Here is a 22,249-nt window from a genome sequence, read left to right as displayed (position 1 = left end):
TGTGGGTGCAGATGTGATGTCGCAAGGCGGTCCTCACCCTGACGAGTGGGGACTACGTCCAGACATAGTCGGACAGGTCTGGGACCGATTCCGTGGCCGTCCGGGATTCTGTACGCATTCCCCCCCTTACACCTGATAGCTCAGCTGTTGGGGCGGGTACGTCGGGAGCGCGGGACTTGATCCTGGTCGCGCCGGGCCGGGGCTCAGCTGTGTGGTCCCCGGCCCTGATTCAGCTCTTGGTGGCCCCGCCGTGGCCTGTTCCGTGGTCACCGCGGGCCCTCTCTCAGGCACGCAGAACTTTGTTCTGCCTCCTGTTCTGGAGCAGCCTCTAGGCTTGGCTGCTGACAGTGTGAATCTGGTGGGGATGCGTCTTGACTATTCTGTGGTTAACGCTATCCGGTACGCGCATGCTCCGTCCTCTAGCGCGGCTTACGCTGGGGAGTGGCGTATGGTCGAGTGTGGGGGCAGAACATTGTTCAGCCACCCTCTCGTGTAACATTCCTGCTTGGCGCTCGGCGTCTCAAGCCTGTGGAACGTTCTCTGTCTCAGAGTGGGACCTCCAACTGGTCCTGGGCCGGTTGTCGGAGGCCCCGTTTGAGCCTCTTGAGCAGGCGCCATTGGATCAGCTGTCTTTAAGACCGCGTTCTTTTTGGCCATCACCTCCGCTAAGCGCGTGGGTGAGCTGTGTGCTCTCTCGGTGAGGCCTGAGTGCCTGTCTATTCGGCCGATAGCGGTGCGACTCTGAGGCCTAATCTAGTCTTCGTGCCAACGAATATCCGGAGCTCTTTTAGCTCCAGGGATATTGTGGTTCAGGCGTTCGTCCGCCTCATCACGCTAGTGAGTTGGAGGCGGGCCTTCACCTGTCGTGTCCTGTCCGTGCACTGGGGGTTTACCTCAGGACTCTGGCTCTCAGGGCTTCCGTTCAACTGTTTGTTTGTTACGGTGGCCCTTGCGCGGGTGAGGCGCTGTCCAAGCAGCACCTGTCACATTGGTTGTGCGGGGGCGTTGCCCTTTGCTGCACGTTGGCTGGACAGGTCCCCCCTCGGGCTGCTGCCCTTTTAGGGAGTGCCTCGGTGGAGGACATCTGTGCTGCGGCCTTCTGGGCCTCTCCGGGTCCCTTCGTTAGGCTTTACCTCGTGGACGTGACTGGGGGTTCTGTCTCCCAGGCGGTTCTGAGGTCTGGGACCTCTCCTGCGTCCCACCATTTGGTGGGCTAGCAGGGGTGTGTGGGTGTGTGCCACGGGGTGCTGTGTCACACATGGTCCCGCCTGTGCTGTGCGTTTTCAGGGGTGTCTGGTTCCCCCTTTTTTCGCACTTTGGTGGAGTTGACTGCCCTTTCCCCCTTTGTTAGGACGGGCGGGTGGACGGGACTCCCCTCCTCCCTGGTTGGGGCTTACGGGCCCTCAGGGTGTACACTTGTCGGGCCACGCGTCTGCTCTGCCCCATATCTCATAATGGCGAAGAGCGAGACGCGATTGGCCAGTATGATAATATAACGAAAGGTTATCCTATAACCTAGTTATGAATACTGGCTGAGCGTCTCGCTCTTAGCGCCCTGAGGTCCCTTGGATGGGTTTTCAGTGTTGGAAATCTTTCTGAGGAAGGTGGAGTGTGACCATGTCCGGCGTCATATAGTGGGATGCAGGGGCGTGGCCTTGTCACGTGCATTTGTTGTTTCGTGAGCACATTATGTGCTAGGAGATAAGAGATATCTCATAATGGCGAAGAGCGAGATGCTCAGCCAGTATTCATATAACTAGGTTATAGGATAACCTTTCGTTTCCATCCACACCGTCAGACTTTTTCAAAATCCTGGTTAAATCAGGCATCCATATGGTCAGCTATATCCACGAGGACCCCTTTTCCACTCTGTATCATGCAACAGTACAACACAATGATCTGGTAAGTTTGACTTTTGATATTTTAGACAGTTTATCACTGCGGTCACAGCTTGTGTGTGTCAACACCGTCTTCCCAATAATGATCATCTTAATTAAGAATTTTGGAATAAGAATCTAGGGGTGTAAAGGTACACGTGTCCGTACCAAACCGTTTCAGTGTGTACCGTACCGAACGAATACAACGGTATGTTAACCACTAACGACCGCCACCGGGGGCTGTTTTTTTCACAATCTAAAAATATATTTTTTTTTTTCTTTACAAGTCTATTATTAATTTCAATATAGAATATTCGTTGACAGCCCTACAAGTACAATTAGTTACTGCACACTACATCACCCCTGAGTGGAACATGGAAAGCCAAACTTTCCCCCACTGTACCGAAAACCTGTACCGAACCGTGACTTCAAAACCGAGGTACATACCAAACCATGGTTTTTGTGTACTGTTGCACCCCTAGAATCTAGTCATTTTAGTGATGTTATTGAGGCAGCTAGCAACTAAGGAAAAACAACATGGCTGCAGTGTACAATACATATTTGACAATTTAGGGCTGCAACGATTAGTCGACATAATCGACGACGTCGATCATAAAAACTCGTCGACGCAGAATTTTTGTGTCGATGCATCATAAAAAAGAAATTATAATTTTTTTTAGTACTGTTTTTTTTTTTTGCACTACCTAGCTTTGTGAAAGTGGCTTCTCAGCTCTGGTCCAGCTGAAGACAAAGCAGAGGAACAGATTGGACATTGAGCATGACCTCAGAGTTGCTTTGTCTACCATCACCCCAGACTTTGAGACTCTTGTCAGGAGCAAACAACATCCCCAGTTATCCCATTAGTTCCCTGGGATGTTAAGCTAAGAAGGATATATTATTTATTATTATTATTATTATTATTATTATTATTATTATTATTATTATTATTATTATTTTATTTCGTTAGATTAGTCGACTAATCGAAAAAATTATCGACAGATTAGTCGACTACCAAAATAATCGTTAGTTGCAGCCCTATTTGACATGAAAAAGAAAGCCCTTTCGTCAACACCGTCAGACGTGTTTAAAATGAGAATCACGATAAAGAACACTACATTCAATCAGGAGAACAACTGACAGTACTGCAATGTTATCCGTATGTATGACAGTATGTTTCCAGGAAGCCACAGAAGAGGACACACATCTGCAAGGACTATCCTCGTTGTCATCAGTTTGTCAGTATTTTTATTTAGTTTTCCGTTGTTAGTATACTCAAACATGATGGTGTTTATTACTGATTTTGTCAACACCGTCAGATGCATGTTTTTGTTAATTTTCAAAAACATCTTTTACTATTTGTTGTTTGTATTGTTCATCTATTAACTCAATCTGTGCCATTCACGTATATACGTCTTTGCTCGCCAACCGTTGAGTGCCAATCACGTATATATACGTTATTTGGTCCGTTTTCCTTTTTTTCTATTTTAATATTCTATGCAGTCTCACGGACCTCTGTTACCGTTAAAAGCCATACAGAGACCCAGAGAGTGCAATACCGGCCAGATCCTGCTAGGTGGCAGTATCGCCCACCCTTTGAAACCCTGTTCCAGACTGTATCACAGGGGTGGCCAACCAGTCAGAGACTAAGAGCCACAAAAAAATTACTGTGGTACCACAAAGAGCCACACTATATACCAGCGTTTCTCAACCTTTTTTTTCAGTCACGGCACCCTTCATGTGTTTATAGGTCTCACCCTCTGGCCTCTGAAGTTGCTAATGTCTTTTTTATTTGGGCATCACAGGGTTAAAAGTACCCTGTGAGACCCACGGTTGCAAAATTACAAAATCACTTTTAGCCATTTAAAAAAATAATGTTTATTTAAAAAATGTTAAAGGGGAACTATTTTACTATTTCTTTCACTATTTGGGCACTTTTACACAATTCCTGTGAGTCTATGGAACACCTAGGTTTTTTTCAAAAAAAATGCATTGTTTTGTATTTCTAATAAAGTACTAAAAACCGCATTTTTCTACCTCAAGATCTTAAGCCGTTTTGAGGCTGGGCTCCAACCACTGTGTGGCCTGGTGCCAACTGCCACAACAGCTGAGAAATCTCTGACATCACAGATATGCACATTTTCAGATGACTCAGTTCAGTGAGGGTGAATATTGTGAGAGGAGAATTGGAAGAATTCGCCAATATGAGAATTAGAGACATATATCCTATTAATATAAGTCCACATAGCTAAGAAACAATGGTAAACACTGAAAAAAGCCATTTATAAGATAGTTCCCCTTTAAGCACATGTATAGTCAATTGGTCCTGTTGTTCAGCCTCACAATGCTATTTGATAGTAAATGTGTTTATATGTCCCACCCTCTGGCCTCTGAAGTTGCTAATTTCTTTTTAATTTGGGCCTCACAGGGTTAACCTCTTAAGCCCGAGATATACAGTAAAAGTGTATATTTTCAGCATTATGTTTGTTTACCAATTATTTTAACTGTTATTAGTGAAATATAAGATTATAGAAATCTCAGGGCATTGAGTCGGAAACCGGCGCATATTGACAGGAGGAAGTGGCACAGCCAAAAGTGAGTGTAGTCTTTTGAAGGAAGAGACTCAGGGCTTTCAAATTTCGAAAAACTACCCTACCCAGCTCACACCAGCCCCTGTCAATCATCTGACTTCTGGATTTACTTTTTAATTTCTCTTATTTTTTGGGATTATCTCCCACAAACCTGAACGTTATTGCCATAAAACAGAACGCAGTTAGTTTCTCTACCTTTCTGTGAACGTCTTGCAAAAAACGGTGTTGCAATATGATGAAAAATGGTGGAGAAATTTACATTATAAAAAAGATGGCAGAATTCAGTACTGTATCTACAAAACCTTCTGTTTAATCATCTTCCCTTTATTCATTTGCTTAGATTTTTCAGGTCTGGTCAATTTTAGCATGGTGTTATTTACAGTCAAAGATAATTTTTTTTTAAATAGAATTGATATTCTCCTTTGGTTCATTACAATTTACTCAAGCCTAGTAACAGACACACTATTTCTGACACTGATCCATATATGTCCCTAGATTCAAGAGATACCAAGAACATGCAAATGGACCATTTAAAAAAAAATTGTAAATGTTTATTCTACGTCCTTATGGAATGAGTGACATAAAAAAAAAAAAATTAAAAAAAAAAAAGTAAAAAAAGATATTTTTTTTATTTTTTTTTATGGATGGAAGAGCCGCACATTGACGGGCAAAGAGCCGCATGTGGCTCGCGAGCCGCGGGTTGGCCAGTATCACATCTAATGTCGTCCGGGCGGAGAATTTTGGCCCAGGCAAGTCTAGCGGTTCATCCGAGCTCATTGGAACACATCCAGGACACTCGATGCATGTGTTGTGCCAGATTATGTCGGGGACCCGATAGACATCAATACTGGAAATTGCGATCAGACAATTGGAATATTCTTTTTGGAATAACCCGATCAAAGGGAAGGACTATCTGACGTCAATTCCACCTTGATCATACAATGATTTCACATCGATCCAGCTGATCAACGTATGTAGTATTCAAAACGAATGCCATTGCTGGCGATCAGCACATCAAAAAACTACGCCCCCCCCCCCCCCCCCCATTCATGATGAAACATAATACCTATTATATACCTTTGATTTGGAAACAGTAGTATGTCCAGGCGAGAAACGCAAACGACTTTAGCAAAATTCACATAGCGCTCAGCCAGCTTTCAGGAATTAGCCTGGACCACTCTGAAACTATACAATATTCACCACGAGATAACGTGCAAACGTATACATGAAAAAATTCACTCCTTTTTGCATGTTGGACGATAGTTACTGTTAAATGAGCCATAGTATTGTCTCCATAGCTATAATATAAAATATAGATAGTAGTGGTGTAAAGGTACACGTATCCATACCGAACCGTTTCAGTGTGTACCGTACTGTACCGAACGGCTGTGTAGTGTACCGAACGAATACAACGGTATGTTAACCACTACTTCAATTTTTTAATATAATATATAATTATGTTAACCACTACTTCCATTTTTTAATATAATATATAATTATTATTATTTAAAAAACAATGTACAAGGGCGGCTAGGTGGTGCAGTGGGCAAGGCACTCACCACCAATGCTGGAGACGCTGGGTTCGCGTGTTCGAATCCAGCTCTCCACATTGTTTTCAGTTTGGCTGGTCGTCCGTACTAATACAATTGGCAGTATTAGAGGGTGGGAAAGCTGATGAGTGGGTCCTGGGCGTTGTAAACAGAAAAATACTCCTACAGTTCGGTCGGGGCGCCTGCTCAGCGAAGGAAGGATCTGGAGGGAGGTAGTGTGACCTTCCACACGTTACACTCCCAGTGAGAATCTGAGCTGCCAGGCTGGCTGCCAGCTGGCTGCGCATGTGTCGGAGGAAAACGTGATAGTCTCCGGCCTCTCGGACCAACAGTAGGGGGGGTGCGCAACAACCAGGAAGGGAGTTGGGAATTGGCATAACGACTAACAGTGGGATGGGAGAAAAATCGGAAAGAGGGGGAAAAAGATAATAATAAAATAAAAAATAAAAAAGATTTACAAGTCGATTATTAATTTCAATATAGAATATTCGTTGACACTTGACAGCCCTACAAGTACAATTAGTTACTGCACACTACATCACCCCTGAGTGCAACATGGAAAGCCAAACTTTCCCCCACTGTACCAAAAACCCGTACCGAACCTTGACTTCAAAACCGAGGTACGTACCGTACTGTGGTTTTTGTGTACCGTTACACCTCTAATAGATAGCTATGCAAACATTGAAACGCACAGTGAAAATGCCTATCTTTTAGCGTGGCCCAGTGAGAACGGGATAAGGATAATAGCTGGCAGTGAATGAGTTAAAGTTATTAATGGATTAAACTCCAATTATTTGTCTAAGAAATGTGTTTTTATAGTCTTAACATTAAAAACAAAAAGGTAGAAAATAAAGGAATTTAGAAATTGGGTTTTTCAGAATAGTGTGAAATCGGAACAAAAGTTGATATTGTATTTTATTACATATCAGAGTAACTGATAATTAGATACTTGAGGACTTTAAAGTCTTGTTGGACTGAACAAATGATTTTTTGTAGTAGTAGTAGTTTTATTCAGTCATCACACACAATACAATATGCACAATCATTCAACAATCTTATTTGGCAGTGACTGAAAAGGTAGACTGAAGCATAATGCTTATACATGCCTGTCCTATATTCTTAACAAAATTAAGACTCAAAACAGTATTCCAAAAGAAAATAACAAAAAAGAATTATTCACATGTGTAATCTTCAAAAATAGCTATACAAACCATTTTCTTAAAATCCAAAAGCGAATGACTCATTCTTAAATGTATATCAGATTGTTCCACAAGTTAACCCCAACAATAGAAATAAATCTCCTTTTAATCCCTTTCTTAGCTTTTTGAACAGTACATTTACAAATATCTCTCAAATCATATTTTCTTTCATGTATTGAAAAAAAACTTTGCACACCATCCGGGAGTAACTTTGCTTTAGCTCTCTACATTATTTGCATATTTTATAATAAACCAAATCATTACATTTCATAACATGATACTTTATAAGCAGTGGATTTGTGTGGTCATAGTAACCAGCCTTATAAAGGCTCAGAATGTCTGAGTTATGAAGTGAAGTTTATTTTCCTTTACATGGTACAAATATATCAATTTCAAGTTAATGTAGAATATATCTTTATTTTTTTTTAGTTCTAAAAACATGTTTTGTCCCTTATCTGAATAATTTGTGAACTACACATTTTTATATTATTATTATTGCTGGGGGTGGGAAGAAAACGCCATAATTTCCTTTGCAACAGCAAGCAACTGATTTATGGCAAACGTGGTGAATTAGGCTACCAATTGTTTTGGCAACAGTCTATGTTTATGTTTACTAGTATAATTATACCAAGGTAACTAATCTGACGATATACATGTACATTATTGTTGAAAATTCTCCTTGTAGCTTTAAGTCAATATTTATAATCAAAGACGACCGTCTCCCGAAGCTGGACATCAGAGCATCAAGACATGAATGACGTCATCAAGAGACATTAGTGATCAACCTTCCTGGCTCATAGCTTTTGTTTGAGCTTACAGCTCTGGGTAATGCCATAGTGCCCTAGGCGTTAGCTCCACTATTCATGGGCCATTTCTCCACACCTGGCCGAGTGCACTTGGGTATGTGCACTCTTCGATGGCGTATTGCGAGGGGGAGTGTAATTTTATTTGACTTTCCGTCCGACGTGAATTGCGAAGATCTAACGTTCCTGCTCTACATGAAAACGCAGCCGGTTGTGCTGGCTGTGTTTGGCTGTGTTCCTGCCCACTTTCCCAGGAGGAGCCACCAGCCGCGACGTTGACGTTGTCTGTGAACAACCCATTTTGTTGTTGATGGGACCCAAAATCTAACAACACTCCTGCAATTACATTACACACTGCTTTGTTTGACAAATGTATTGTTACTGATCGCAACAGGTTATACACATTTCAAGTAGCTTTACCTAATCTATATCAATTTGTCCTTCTCCCAACACTAAACTAGAGGGGCGACAGTGGCTCGGGAGGTAAAGCAGTCGTCTGGTAATCCAGAGGTTCCCCGTTCGATTACCGCTCCTTCCACGCGTGTCGAAGTGTCCTTGAGCAAGAACCTTAACCCCTAATTGCTCCCGATGAGCAGGTTGGCACCTTGCATGGTTGCCCCTGCCGTCTGTGTGTGAATGTGTGAGTAAATGGATCAAATGTGAGGAGCAAATTGTAAAGCGCTTTGGATAAAAGCACTATATAAATGCACCATTTACCATTTTTAAACAACATTAGGACTCATATTTGTCAGGGCACAGCAAACGGTGACAACCGTGTCCAAGGCAGTACCATCTTCCCCCTCGCACGGCAGCAGCACCAGACTAACGGGTATCGTTCCGGCTAGTATTTTGTACCTGTTGCACACGCCATTGACCACTCGCTTGACGTGTACTCTGACGTGTGCCATCTCTCTCGTCTCCTCCACGTCCTTTGTGTCCAACTGTCCCCCTTTCGCGAACGCCGGGGCCTTCACCTCGGCGCACATCATCCCCGCGCCGTCGTTTATGTCGAAACCCCGGTGTGCCAGCACCGTGTCGCCCGGCGACAGCTTCTCCAGGAAGCCACAGCACTCAGTCACTTGTCTGTCGCTGGCGCGACCCCCCCACCCCTTGGAAACGAAGGAGATGACTCCCTGCGGCGTAATGCCCACAAGGTATTTCCGGGAGTGAAGTCGTTTGTCGTCCGACGGCGCCTGCGGATTCGGCGGCTCTTCGGCGAAGACCTCGAAACAGTCCACTATGACCGCGACTCCGTCTCCGAACGCCTTCAGGAACTTCCCGGGCATGCCGGCCCGCAGGCTCTTCCTGTCCGGCCAGCGCAGCAGTGGACTCAGGTGCGTGTGCAGAACGCATATGGTGTCGCCGAACGCCACGGCGGCGGTCTTCGGGTCCACGCGGAAGAGGTGGGCGACGTGTCGGACGGGCAGGTCCAGCCTCAGGCGCATGAAGGTCAGTAGCAGCGTCTGGAAGGGGGTCAAGACTCTCCTTCCCTGAGGCAAGTGGGCCATGACGCTGGTCAGCAGTGCGAGGAAACTCGCGAAGCTCGGCAGCCCGGTGTAGTACTCCACCTTGGCGTCGTCGTCCACCAGGAACTGCTCCGTCGTCTTCCGCTTGTCGAGTTCGCGCTTCAGCCGCCGGTTCTCGTCCAGCAGGCGGTTGATTTCGTCACGTCTGCGCTCGCAAACGCTACATTCGCCGACCGCCTCGTCACCGCGAGCCGCGTCTTCTCCTCGTTCCCGTCCACTCTCGCCTGCTTCTCTTAGTGCAATCGCCTCTTCCTCTTCTGCTGCTGCTACTTCCTCCTCCTCCTCTCGACGTGCCATCGCCTCTTCCTCCTCTTCTTCTGCTGCTACTACTTCTTCTTCCTCCTCCTCCTCTCTATGTGTCCTCGCCTCAATCTCCCTCCATCGCCGGTCTCTCGCAGACCTGCTTGAAAATCGCTCCATGTTTGTCACCTTGCCGTCACTGTGGCCCAGGTGTAGAGAAGGTATCCAGTCTGGATGGGACTGCAGCATTTCATACGCCGGTTGACCTGTAAACAACACCGGGTAGAAGGTTATGAAGTGCAAAACGTCACGTGATGATACTTTAACCCTTTCACTACTACACTACAGAAGGTTTGTCTGTAGTGTGGTAGTGAAAGGGTTAAACCTGCTGTGGTGTGGTAGTGAAAAGTTAACATTCTGTAGTGTGGTAGTGAAAGGGTTAACCTTCTGTAGTGTGGTAGTAAAAGGTTAGCAGTCTGTAGTGTACTGTGGTAGTGAAAGGTTAACATTCTGTAGTGTGGTACTGTAGTGAAAGGTTACCTTCTGTAGTGTGGTAGTGAAAGGGTTAACCTTCTGTAGTGTGGTAGTAAAAGGTTAGCAGTCTGTAGTGTACTGTGGTAGTGAAAGGTTAACATTCTGTAGTGTGGTACTGTAGTGAAAGGTTACCTTCTGTAGTGTGGTAGTGAAAGGTTAACTTTCTGTAGTGTGGTAGTGAAAGGTTATATTTCACATAGCTCTGCTCAGCGTCATATTGGCATACTTCACTTCAGTACTTGCGCACTGAATAAAACTTCACAATGCACCTTTACATACCATCATCTGTCTGGCCACACCCCCATCCGCTACCTACATAAGCAGGGGTGTGGTCATACCATCATCTCCTTCTTCAATTTTCACCACAATGACGTGCCTGTATACCAACACTTGAGCTAGGTTGTATTAGTATGAAGAAAGGAGAACAGAAGAGCAAGGAAGGAGATACGTTGACGTTATATCTTTTTTTTTTCTCTCACTATTTTCGAGAAAATACGGCGATAATGTCTTTGTCACTGGGGTGTCTGGAACTTAAGATGATGATCATTCTGACCTCCACCGGCTTTTTCGTATTAGGGGCTCGCGTCGCTGGTCTAATCCCCACCTGCAGTCCTCTATGCTACGGCTGGATAGGTATTGAACCTCAGGTTCTACAGCTGGACTGTGCAGGAGGCGTCGGCTGTTGTGAGAAACTGGCTGCCTCTGGGTGAGTGATGTTTTGCTATGCGAGTGCCGGTTGTGTTGCTATGGGGGTTAGCTGCACAATTTTACGAAGCCCATGATAGTCAAACTAGTGGGCCGCGACCGAGATTTGTGGTTGAAACCCGGGGTCTCTGGACGAGCGGATTCTTCTCTGTCCCGTGAAGGCCCCATCTTTCAAATGAGTGGAAGTTTAAACCCTAAACACGAGGAAAAGTGGGTTTGGATCTTCGTTATCGGAAGCTCCATGCTCAAGCCGGCTGCAGCCTATAAGGGAATTGTGCCGACTCCGCTGTATGTCTGTCAAATCACCGTTCTGTAAACTGTGTTGACTTTTCTTTTTCTCTTCTCTCTTAGGATGAGGAGGGAGTCAGATGGCGGCCTGTCTGAAGTGTGGCTTATTATGTTCTTGTGTACAGTTCAGGTGATAGCTGTTTAGCTTGCGTGCTAGCTGGGTGGCCTACCTGTTAGCCAGTTAGCTGTTAGCTGCGGCGCTAGCTCGTTGCGTTCACTAGGCTAGGAACGTTAGCTTGTTATCAGTCGGGAGTTGGCTGTTAGCTTAATGCTACACTGTTGAACGTTACCGTGAGAATAGCAAGCCTTAACACTCTGACTACGACCTCATCTTTGACAGAAGATGTTAGTCGACCCTACACCGGGTGCCAGCGAGGACTTCGTCAACATGGAGAACGTAGCGGCTGGGTGGCGCAGCGGACATTGCCCTCGTCACCAACGCAAGAGACACCGGTTTGACTTCGGTTGTCTCCGTTAACCAGTGTTTGCAGTCCTCTCAGCCTGTGCTCAGGGTGTAGGTAGGAGTCCTTCTGGACTTAACACCTCTTCTTTCCTTCCCTTCTAAATGTTTTGTAATAACGATGTTTTCCAAAACGTATGTTGCTGCAATACAATACGACATGTGTTGTGTGTGAATTGTCTTGTCGCTGGTATAGGTTCTCTCTACCTAGAAAATCGGCGTTGTTTTTTACGTGAGTAAAAATGAACTGGTTTAGTTGTGATGAGAACGTGTGTGTTCATGTAACGTTAGTAGCGTGTAGGGCTGCAACGATTAGTCGACATAATCGACAACGTCGATTATAAAAAATCGTTGACGAGAAATTGTTGCGTCGATTAGTCATTAAAAATTTTTTTTTTTTTTTTTGTGCACTACCTATCTTTGTGAGAGTGGCTTCTCAGGGTTCCAGACAACATCATAACATGATGATCCCATAGCAAATTTTGGACATTGAAAACATTGTTCCCCTGCAGGAGATGATGATCAGACTAGACACACAATACATTACACACGCACTCCTCTCACTCACACACAGCGATCAGAGTAAGACACACACATACACACTCCTCTCACTCACACACAGCGATCAGAGTAAGACACACACACATACACACTCCTCTCACTCACACACAGCGATCAGAGTAAGACACACACACATTCACACTCCTCTCTCTCACACACAGCGATCAGAGTAAGACACACACACATTCACACTCTCACTCACACACAGCGATCAGAGTAAGACACACACACATACACAAATTACACAGTACACACCTCTCACTCACACAGCGATCAGAGTAAGACACACACACAAATTACACAGTACACACTCCTCTCACTCACACAGCGATCAGAGTAAGACACACACACATACACACACACGGACTCCTCTCACACACAGCAAACAAAAGTTATTTAAAGTACACTTCCACTTTAATTTGTATTATTTAATTTATTTATCTTGTTATGAGTGATTGCTGTATTGTTCTTCAAATACATTTTCATTTAAAGTGGCTTAAAGATCCAAATTCAAATGTTTCATGAGTCATTATTTTAATTTGCTATGGGATCATCATGTTATGATGTTGTTGTTTGGTCCTGACAAGAGTCTCAAAGTCTGGGGTGATGGTAGACAAGCAACTCTGAGGTCATGCTCAATGTCCAATCTGATAGGTCATTTAAAAAAAAAAAATCATTTTTTTTTTTTTTTGTTGTTTACATTGGTTTTCGATTAGTCGACTAATCGAAAAAATAATCGGCAGATTAGTCGACTACCAAATTAGTCATTAGTTGCAGCCCTAGTAGCGTGGTTGAGCTCACAACTAGTTGGGTTATTTACCCTGCAAAGCTATGCTTAGTGACATGTGATAGAGGGGTGAGTCCTTCTCTCAGCCTGTGATGACAATAAACAGGTAGCGTGTTCACATATTAACAGGGCAGTACCTGGTCGTATCAAGGGTAAGGTAGGGAGGGGTGATTTTCCCCCCGGGTTCCCTGGGGCTTTTCCCCCCCTCCTCTCAAACATGTTTTGTTTACAATATATTGTGTCACTATGTTTGTGGGGATACGGTGTAATCCCTCAACTCTGCTGGGGTTGTGCTCCTGCTTGAGAAAACGATTTTTTCCTAGGGAAAAGATTGTTTTGGTCGCTGTCATGTGGGCTTAGCAAGGCCTGTGGCCAATACATAATCGAGGACTTGTGTCTTCTCTCGTTATGGAAAACGGCATTCCTCTTACGGTAGTGCGAGTGTACTTTGCCTTTTTTATTGTGATGAAGGGTTGTGTGTGTCGTTAAGATCTACAACTGGTTTAGGTGTTGGCCTACAGAAGCACATGTGTAAGTCTGGACCGGGGCTCTTAAAGGGCCCTCTGTGTTTTTTCTTTGTAAAAATCAGATGGCTGTTTTCTCTGGGTCTGTGTTTTTTCTTTGTAAAAATCAGATGGCAGGTTTTTCACATGAGTCTATGTGAAGCTGTTAAACGATTCATGTAGCATGCTATGACTGGTGTCATGGCTCTACTTTGTCATTACATCGTATCAGGGGTGAGTGGTCGTAAAGGGGTGAACTGGTAAACCTTCCTCCCCTTTTTCTGATTGGAACCCCCTGTCCTTCGGGCTTCCTGTCACGTTGCTGGATCAGCACGTTACAGGGTAGGGGGGGGGGGGGGGGAGGGAGTTTCCTGGTCCCACGCCATGAAAGATTGGGCGTGTGGACCGCGAAAATTCCCCCGCCATAGAGTACGTCTCTGGGCGCGTTTCTATTGGTAAGACTTCCGTGGGTTATTCAGGCTCCATGTTGTGGACCTCTGTTACAGGGAGTTTCAGAGCCTCCTCCTCAGGGAGTGAAATTCAGAGCCTCCTGTGAGTTCAGACCCTCCCTCCCGGTGAGGGAGCCTCCTCAGAGTTTCAGAGCCTCCTCCTCAGATTGTCAAGGTGAGTAGAACTTTAAAAGAAGTTCTGCTCTGTTGTATGTGGTTGCAATATGTCTTTTCAATCTATTGCTCACGTGGGAAGTCTCTCTGGGGGTTCCCCGTCCTCTCCTTTTTGGAGTAGGTGGACGGGGTATTGTTTAGGGTTTCCCTGACTCCTCGCCTTAAACGTATGTTGAGTTAGGGCTGGGCGATATGGAAAGAAATCATATCGCGATAACGATATGATAATTTTATTTCTCGATATCGATAATTATCGAATTTATAAATATATCGAATATATCGAAAGTATAAAAAGAATAAAAAAAAAAATAACTTTTTTTCTTTTTTTTTAACAACAGATGTATGTTTATTTTGCAGCAATTCTTTGTCATTGCCGCCATCTTTAGTGTTACATCCCCTCACACTCCAGTTCTCAGGCTGCAGCTGGTTTAAAAGCTAAAGTAAACCGGCTTCTCTGCTGGCTGTGGCTCCAGAGGAGTTGAACAGTTCTGGCTCTGCTAGTTTATTTTCGATCTTTTGGCGCTTTTTTGGTGGACACTGTGCACTGTGACTCGTGACTGGAGTCTAGTTCTGCTAGCACACATAGCCTACTGTGTACAGACGGTTTCAAAATGTATTTTAAATTAGAAAGCAAACAAAATAAAAAGAGAAAAAGAAATCTGAATTTGGTCAGTATTGTCATTTGGACAAGCAAAGCCATTACTTTAAGTTGCAGGCAAGAAAGACAAGTCTGTCCACTGTCTCTGGTTTTAAAACTGCCCTGTTGCAGGTAAAAAAGAAATAAAAAAAAAGAAAAAAAAAACGATTTTTTGTTTTTTTTATTTCGATATTCGATATCGATTATTAAAATATATCGCGATATTTATCGTTATCGTTTTATCGCCCAGCCCTATGTTGAGTCATGGGTTTCCCCCCGTCATAGGGGTACGTCGCTCCCCGTCCCCTCTTATGAAGTATGGTTGACGGGGTGCCTGTACCGGTTCCGCAACTATAAGTTACTTCCGGGGTAGGCCTGATTGGCCCCGACAGGCACGTGACAGGCGCGGCCACGCCCCGCGGCAGCCTCAGGACGCGCAACGAGGCTGCTGAGAGCTGTCGCGCGGAAATAGGCTGTCTATTGCCTCGCGCTGCAACACGGAAATAGGCTGTCTATTGCCATTCTCTAAGACAAACTCTAACCTTAACCAGCTCCTTAACAGCGCCTAAACATAACCCTTTAACCTTAAGCAACTCCGAAACTATGCCTAACCTTAACCTTAACCATGCCTAACCTTATCCATAAGGCATAACCAACTCCGAAAGAATATTGCCATTCTCTAAGACAAACTCTGATTGATTGATTGATTGAATGAAAACTTTATTAACAGATTGCAGAATGGGTACAGTACAGTACAGCTCAATACATACAATTGTTAAGGGGATGCAGACCAGAGAAAGACTTTCGTCTTGTTTACATCAGGGTCCCCCATTTTCAATTCATCGTAACATATATGACATACATGACATACAGATAGACAGTACTGCTACATCTATACATTTATGACATACCAGATTTGCAATTACAGTACTGTTTGTGATACAAAAAGAGTCCAGAAAAAAAAGAGTATATACATTTGACGTAGAAACTGTACATTGGATTGGGTAGGTGGGGGTGGGGGGGGACTGTACATTGGAGGTGGTTGGGTGGGTGGGGGGGGGGGGGGGGGGGTTGGGTAGGAGTGGGGGGGGGGGTTGGGTAGGAGTGGGGGGGGGGGGTTGGGTAGGAGGGGTGGGTGGGGGACACTGTACAACTGTACAAACAAAACTGTACATTGGATTATTGACAAGACCATACTTGGTAATTTACTGTACATTGGAGGGGGTTGTGTTCGGACATTTACAGGGGCCAGTTTCGAGTTGCAGTCTCCCTTAGGTGTTTTTTGAGAGTGTTTTTGAAAGTGGGTAGTGATTCACATTCCTTTACAGCTTTGGGTAGGGCGTTCCACATTGATGTGGCATAATTGCGAAACGTGTTTAGTCCCTTGTTTGAGCCGAATCTGGGTTTAACATGATTTGTGGAGCTCCCTCTGGTGTTGTGATCGTGGTATTCACTGACCTTTGGGAAGTATTTTGTCATGTACATGGGTACCTTGGTCGTGTAGTGTATCTTGTAGACCAGGCCCATTGCAAGTTGCTGTACTCTGTCGTCTACTCTAAGCCATCCTAGGTTGTCAAAGTGGGCAGGGGTGAGGTGGGTTCTAGGAGTAAGGTCAAGCAGTAGTCTGACCAGTTTGTTTTGAGATGTTTGTAATTTTGTTTTTAGCGCCTTTGAGGTGCTTTGGTACCATGAGGTGCAAGCATAGTCGTAGTACCCTTGAATGAGTGCTCCTGCTAGAGTCTTCAGGGTATTCTTGTTTACCAGTGAGGAGATCCGGTACAAGAATCGAGTTCGTTGGTTGACTTTTTTTATTACATTGGATGCCATTTTGTCACAGGAAAGATTTGCCTCTAGGATGGAACCCAGGTAGGTAATATCTTCTTTCCTTGTGACAATATTGTCACCCACTGTAACTGAGAAGCCGTCGGTCTTGCTGAGTTTGTTATTTGAACCGAAGAGAATGGACTCTGTTTTGCCCATGTGTAATGATAGTTTGTTATCAGCGAGCCATATGCAGATTTTGCCTAGTTCTGAGCTGAGGGTTTTTTCAACCTGTAACTTGTTCTTGTCAGAGACCAGCAGGGCTGAGTCGTCCGCAAACAGGAACAAGTTGCAGTCACAAGCTGACGACATGTCATTTGCATAAATTAGGAACAGTAGCGGACCTAGTATGCTTCCTTGTGGAACACCACAGCTTACTGTGAGGGGGGGGGATAGGGTACCGTTTACCTCCACCATCTGCTCTCTCCCCTCCAGGTAGGATTGCATCTAGCTCACTGATAGACTATCAAAACCAATTGCTTTTAGCTTGTCAATCAGAATGGTGTGATTGACAGTGTCGAAGGCCTTTTGTAGGTCCAGCATGACCATGCCGCAGTATTTGCCCGCGTCCACCTCTTGTTTGATGTGGTCGTTTAAATAGAGAAGGCATGTGTCAGTGGAGTGGGATGTTCTGAAGCCAGATTGGAATTCGTAGATTAGATTTTTTTCCGCAAGGTATTTTTCGACCTGTTCGTATACAATTTTTTCCATGACTTTCGAGATGGAGGTAAGGATAGAAACAGGGCGGTAGTTGCCTGGGTCTAATTTACTGCCTTTTTTGTGCAGAGGGGTCACTCTCGCAATTTTGAAGTCCTTGGGGATGTGTCCCTGTTTTATGGAGAGGTTTATTATGTGTGTGATGACTGGGGTGATGGCGGCTGCTGAGTCTGGACGCAGGCAACAAGAGGTGGACGCAGGCAAATACTGCGGCATGGTCATGCTGGACCTACAAAAGGCCTTTGACACGGTCAATCACTCCATTCTGATTGACAAGCTAAAAGCAATTGGTTTTGATAGTCTATCAGTGAGCTGGATACAATCCTACCTTGAGGGGAGGGAACAGATGGTGGAGGTAAACGGTACCCTATCCCCCCCCCCTCACAGTGAGCTGTGGTGTTCCACAAGGAAGCATACTAGGACCGCTACTGTTCCTAATTTATGCAAATGACATGTCGTCAGCTTGTGACTGCAACTTGTTCCTGTTTGCGGACGACTCAGCCCTGCTGGTCTCTGACAAGAACAAGTTACAGGTTGAAAAAACCCTCAGCTCGGAACTAGGCATAATCTGCATATGGCTCGCTGATAACAAACTATCATTACACATGGGCAAAACAGAGTCCATTCTCTTCGGTTCAAATAACAAACTCAGCAAGACCGACGGCTTCTCAGTTACAGTGGGTGACAATATTGTCACAAGGAAAGATGAAATTACCTACCTGGGTTCCATCCTAGAGGCTAATCTCTCCTGTGACAAAATGGCATCCAATGTAATAAAAAAAGTCAACCAACGAACTCGATTCTTGTACCGGATCTCCTCTCTGGTAAACAAGAATACCCTGAAGACTCTGGCAGGAGCACTCATTCAGGGGTACTACGACTATGCTTGCACCTCATGGTACCAAAGCACCTCAAAGGCGCTAAAAACAAAATTACAAACATCTCAAAACAAACTGGTCAGACTACTGCTTGACCTTACTCCTAGAACCCACCTCACCCCTGCCCACTTTGACAACCTAGGATGGCTTAGGGCCCTTTCTCACTCACTCTATTCGTTTCTATTTCGTTCCGTTCCGCCCGTGCCGAGATCTGATCCGAACCCCCCCCCCCCTCTCCCCCCTCTAGTTTGTGTACACACTTCATTCTGGGTGCGCTCTGGGTTTTGTTTACGGTTTGCGTTTTGAGCTTGTAAGCTTGCCGTAGTCGATGAGCAAAAGCACGGATGGGAGGGAGGGAGGGATATCGGTAGCTTGGATAAGTAGCCTAGCAAGCCAGCTAATAACACAGCAGCCTACTGCCAAACAGATCCCTCTCGCACTCGCTCATTGCTGTTGCACTAGAGGAGCGCTGCTGCTGCTGCTACAAATCACGACACCCCCCCGGCTATTGTCGATGATGTCACGCTCGAAATGTAAACACAGGAAGTGTTCACACGGAGACTGGAGAATGGATGTTGATATAAAGATACAAATAACTAATAAATATGAAGCTATATTTGAACCTCTTGTCAATCCTTGTCAATATAACCCACCCCCCTTTTCTCACGAATGGAACTCTGTTGTAGAGCCCGCTTTTGATCGTTTTGCAGGGTTAACAATATCGCTAAGCTAACGGCTAACGCTAACGTTACTACACATGCAACATACGCATCGATTATATTGAATGTCATTGATCTACTGGTCGACCGAAAATGTAAACGGGAATGTCTTAACACGACTGCGGACTCTGGATGTTGATATAAAATGAACAAATTGCCAATAAATATGAAGTTATATTTTATCACGAATGGATGGTGTTGTAGAGGCCGCTTTTGAGCGTTTTGAGCGATCTACTGGTCGACCACGGCCGACTTGTTGGGCACCACTGGTCTAATAGAAATAAATGCATTCGAACAAATGTATAGACATAGCAATGGCAAACAACATTTATGACGTTATGTCAGCACCAGGCGCCACGCCCGTGAAAAGGTACAAGCTCGCAAAGCCACACCCCCCGTTCTCCCGGGACCGATCCCGAGACCACCTCTGCCAGCTGGTCCCGTTCAGCGGGGGGTGAAACGATTCAGCGCCGTTTCGCACCCCAAAAGTGGTGAGTGAGAACACTGCCCCCCGTGCTCCGGGACGGTGATTCGATACAAAAGGCTGAGTGTGAAAGACGACAGAGTAGACGACAGAGTACAGCAACTTGCAATGGGCCTGGTCTACAAGATACACTACACGACCAAGGTACCCATGTACATGGCAAAATACTTCCCAAAGGTCAGTGAATACCACGATCACAACACCAGAGGGAGCTCCACAAATCATGTTAAACCCAGATTCGGCTCAAATAAGGGACTAAACACGTTTCGCAATTATGCCACATCAATGTGGAACGACCTACCCAAAGCTGTAAAGGAATGTGGATCACTACCCACTTTCAAAACCTCTCTCAAGGGACACCTACGGGAGACTGCAATTCAACACTGGCCCCTGTAAATATCCTAACCCAACCCCCTCCAATGTACAGTCATTTACCTAGTATGGTTGTCAATAGTCCAATGTACAATTTTGTTTGTTTGTACAGTGTCTCCCCCCCCCCCCTCAATGTACAGTTTTGCTTGTTTATACAGTGTGCCCCCCCCCCCCCCCCCCCCAACCACCTCCAATGTAAATTACCCAGTATGGTTGTCAATATCCCAATGTACCCAACCCCCCCCCACCCAACCTCCTCCAATGTACAGTTTCTACGTCAAATGTATATACTCCCTTTTCTTGACTCCTTCTGTATCACAAACAGTACTGTATTTGCAAATCTGGTATGTCATAAATGTATAGATGTAGCAGTACTGACTATCTGTTAGCCCCTTTCGTGACTTTCGGTTTGCAAGCCTGTGGCTTTTGTGACCGGAGTCACTTGCCCACCCGCCCCGATCACCCAGTAGAGAAACGACCAAGCGCCGTCAAGGGGCTCGCGGTGTGTCAAGAATACATCAGATCTGAATTTCAAAGATACCCAGCGTACAATATGGGTCCAACACAGCTCCACGATGGGGTCTGGAAGCTCTCAGTTGCCAATAAACAGTTTAAAACATTGTTACTCGACGAGTGGTATTTACAGACCGAACGTCCATCTCCGCCGTTGGTGTCACAGCGCATGCGCACCATGCCGCGTTCACGTTACTGGGAAGAAGCGGAAGAACCAGCTTCCGACTGGGAAAAACCATTCACGTCAGCCTCCTAGTGGTAATTCCTACTAGGACATATGGGATTCTTTTATAGACCCCATATCTCCCACTTCGCGTCACGAATTGCGGAAGTATGGATGTGGGCGTTTCATCCATAGATATATATAGAGTCAAAGCGTGAAGCTTCCTAGTTGTAGCAACGAGATGTCCTCTGGTTCTTCCGCTTCTTCCCAGTAACGTGAACGCGGCATGGTGCGCATGCGCTGTGACACCAACGGCGGAGATGGACGTTCGGTCTGTAAATACCACTCGTCGAGTAACAATGTTTTAAACTGTTTATTGGCAACTGCGAGCTTCCAGACCCCATCGTGGAGCTGTGTTGGACCCATATTGTACGCTGGGTATCTTTGAAATTCAGATCTGATGTATTCTTGACACACCGCGAGCCCCTTGACGGCGCTTGGTCGTTTCTCTACTGGGTGATCGGGGCGGGTGGGCAAGTGACTCCGGTCACAAAAGCCACAGGCTTGCAAACCGAAAGTCACGAAAGGGGCTAACTATCTGTATGTCATGTATGTCATATATGTCCTGATGAATTGAAAATGGGGGACCCTGATGTAAACAAGACGAAAGTATTTCTCTGGTCTGCATCCCCTTAACAATTGTGTGTATTGAGCTGTACTGTATTGTACCCATTCTGCAATCTGTTAATAAAGTTTTCAATCAATCAATCAAAACCCATTCTGCAATCTGTTAATAAACTTTTCAATCAATCAATCACGGCTCTAGTCAACATTCACGCCCCCCACGAGCTCCATGTGACGCGGAAGTGCAGTGGTTTATAATTCGCGTCGCCACGAGCCTGGATCTCTAGGCAAACATATCACTAAAACCCACCGGAATGAAAATGCAGAGAACACACTCTCATCGACGCCGAGATCTTGTGGAACGTGATGTCGGGACGTCTCACAGCTGCCACCCAGGCCGTCCTGCGTCTTAAAGTCACATCTTCTACCAGTTTACCTTCATTCCTCTTCCATGTAGGGAAGCTGAAAAATCGTATTCCGTTGCCGAGTTTCCCTCGACGGTCGTGAGATCTGCTGTGGCAGTTGATCACACAACAAGACCTCCCGACCATCTTTTAAAAGCCCAATATTCGCCTGTGAGACACAGACACACACGATCAACCGGGACGATCCTTTTGGATAAGCACTGTCTCCTCTCTTTATATGTAAGAACCCAAACCGGGCAACGGTCTCCCAGTATGAAGCAGTAAAGGTTTTATAGATGATGGTGTTCAATGAATACTGACAGTGTTCTGAAGAGTCGCGAACATCAGAATATAGTTTGGGCTTCCGGTCGGAATTTGTCGAAATAAAAGCCCTCTAGTCGAACTCGCCACACAAATTCAACACTTTGGAAAATACTTGATTGCATTTTGATATATATATTCTATGAGATTATAGCGCTGAATAATGTCATGTTTACGAAGAGCTGATTGTTGCCATCGAGTGGTAAAAAAAACTAACTTTCCCGAGCCTTTATTTTCAAGGACACACTAACCCGGAAGTAGTGACGTCACTACTACGCGACCTAGCTCATGGAGGACCCCGTCCCCCGGTTGTTGTTTTTCTTCGATCTCTTTCCTCAGATGATCGGTGATT

The 22,249-nt window shown here is 45.2% G+C and overlaps 1 protein-coding gene across 1 annotated transcript; it reads right to left on the bottom strand.

The window, feature by feature from the left end:
• Positions 1-7,022: 7,022 nt before the first annotated feature.
• LOC311245790 (uncharacterized protein) lies at positions 7,023-21,801 on the bottom strand. The gene is made up of 2 exons (XM_084335773.1): positions 21,483-21,801; positions 7,023-10,049 (listed from the first exon to the last, which is right to left on the bottom strand). Exons 1-2 carry the CDS (start codon positions 21,721-21,723, stop codon positions 8,740-8,742), a joined length of 1,551 nt encoding a protein of 516 aa, XP_084191899.1. The 5' UTR covers positions 21,724-21,801; the 3' UTR covers positions 7,023-8,739.
• Between the last annotated feature and the right edge of the window lie 448 nt (positions 21,802-22,249).

This window comes from Notolepis coatsorum (assembly GCF_963971535.1).
Source record: "Notolepis coatsorum genome assembly, chromosome: 19".
NCBI lineage: Eukaryota > Metazoa > Chordata > Actinopteri > Aulopiformes > Paralepididae > Notolepis > Notolepis coatsorum.
The sequence above is the reverse complement of the archived record's forward strand: the minus strand, read 5'-3'. Positions and strand labels throughout refer to the sequence as shown.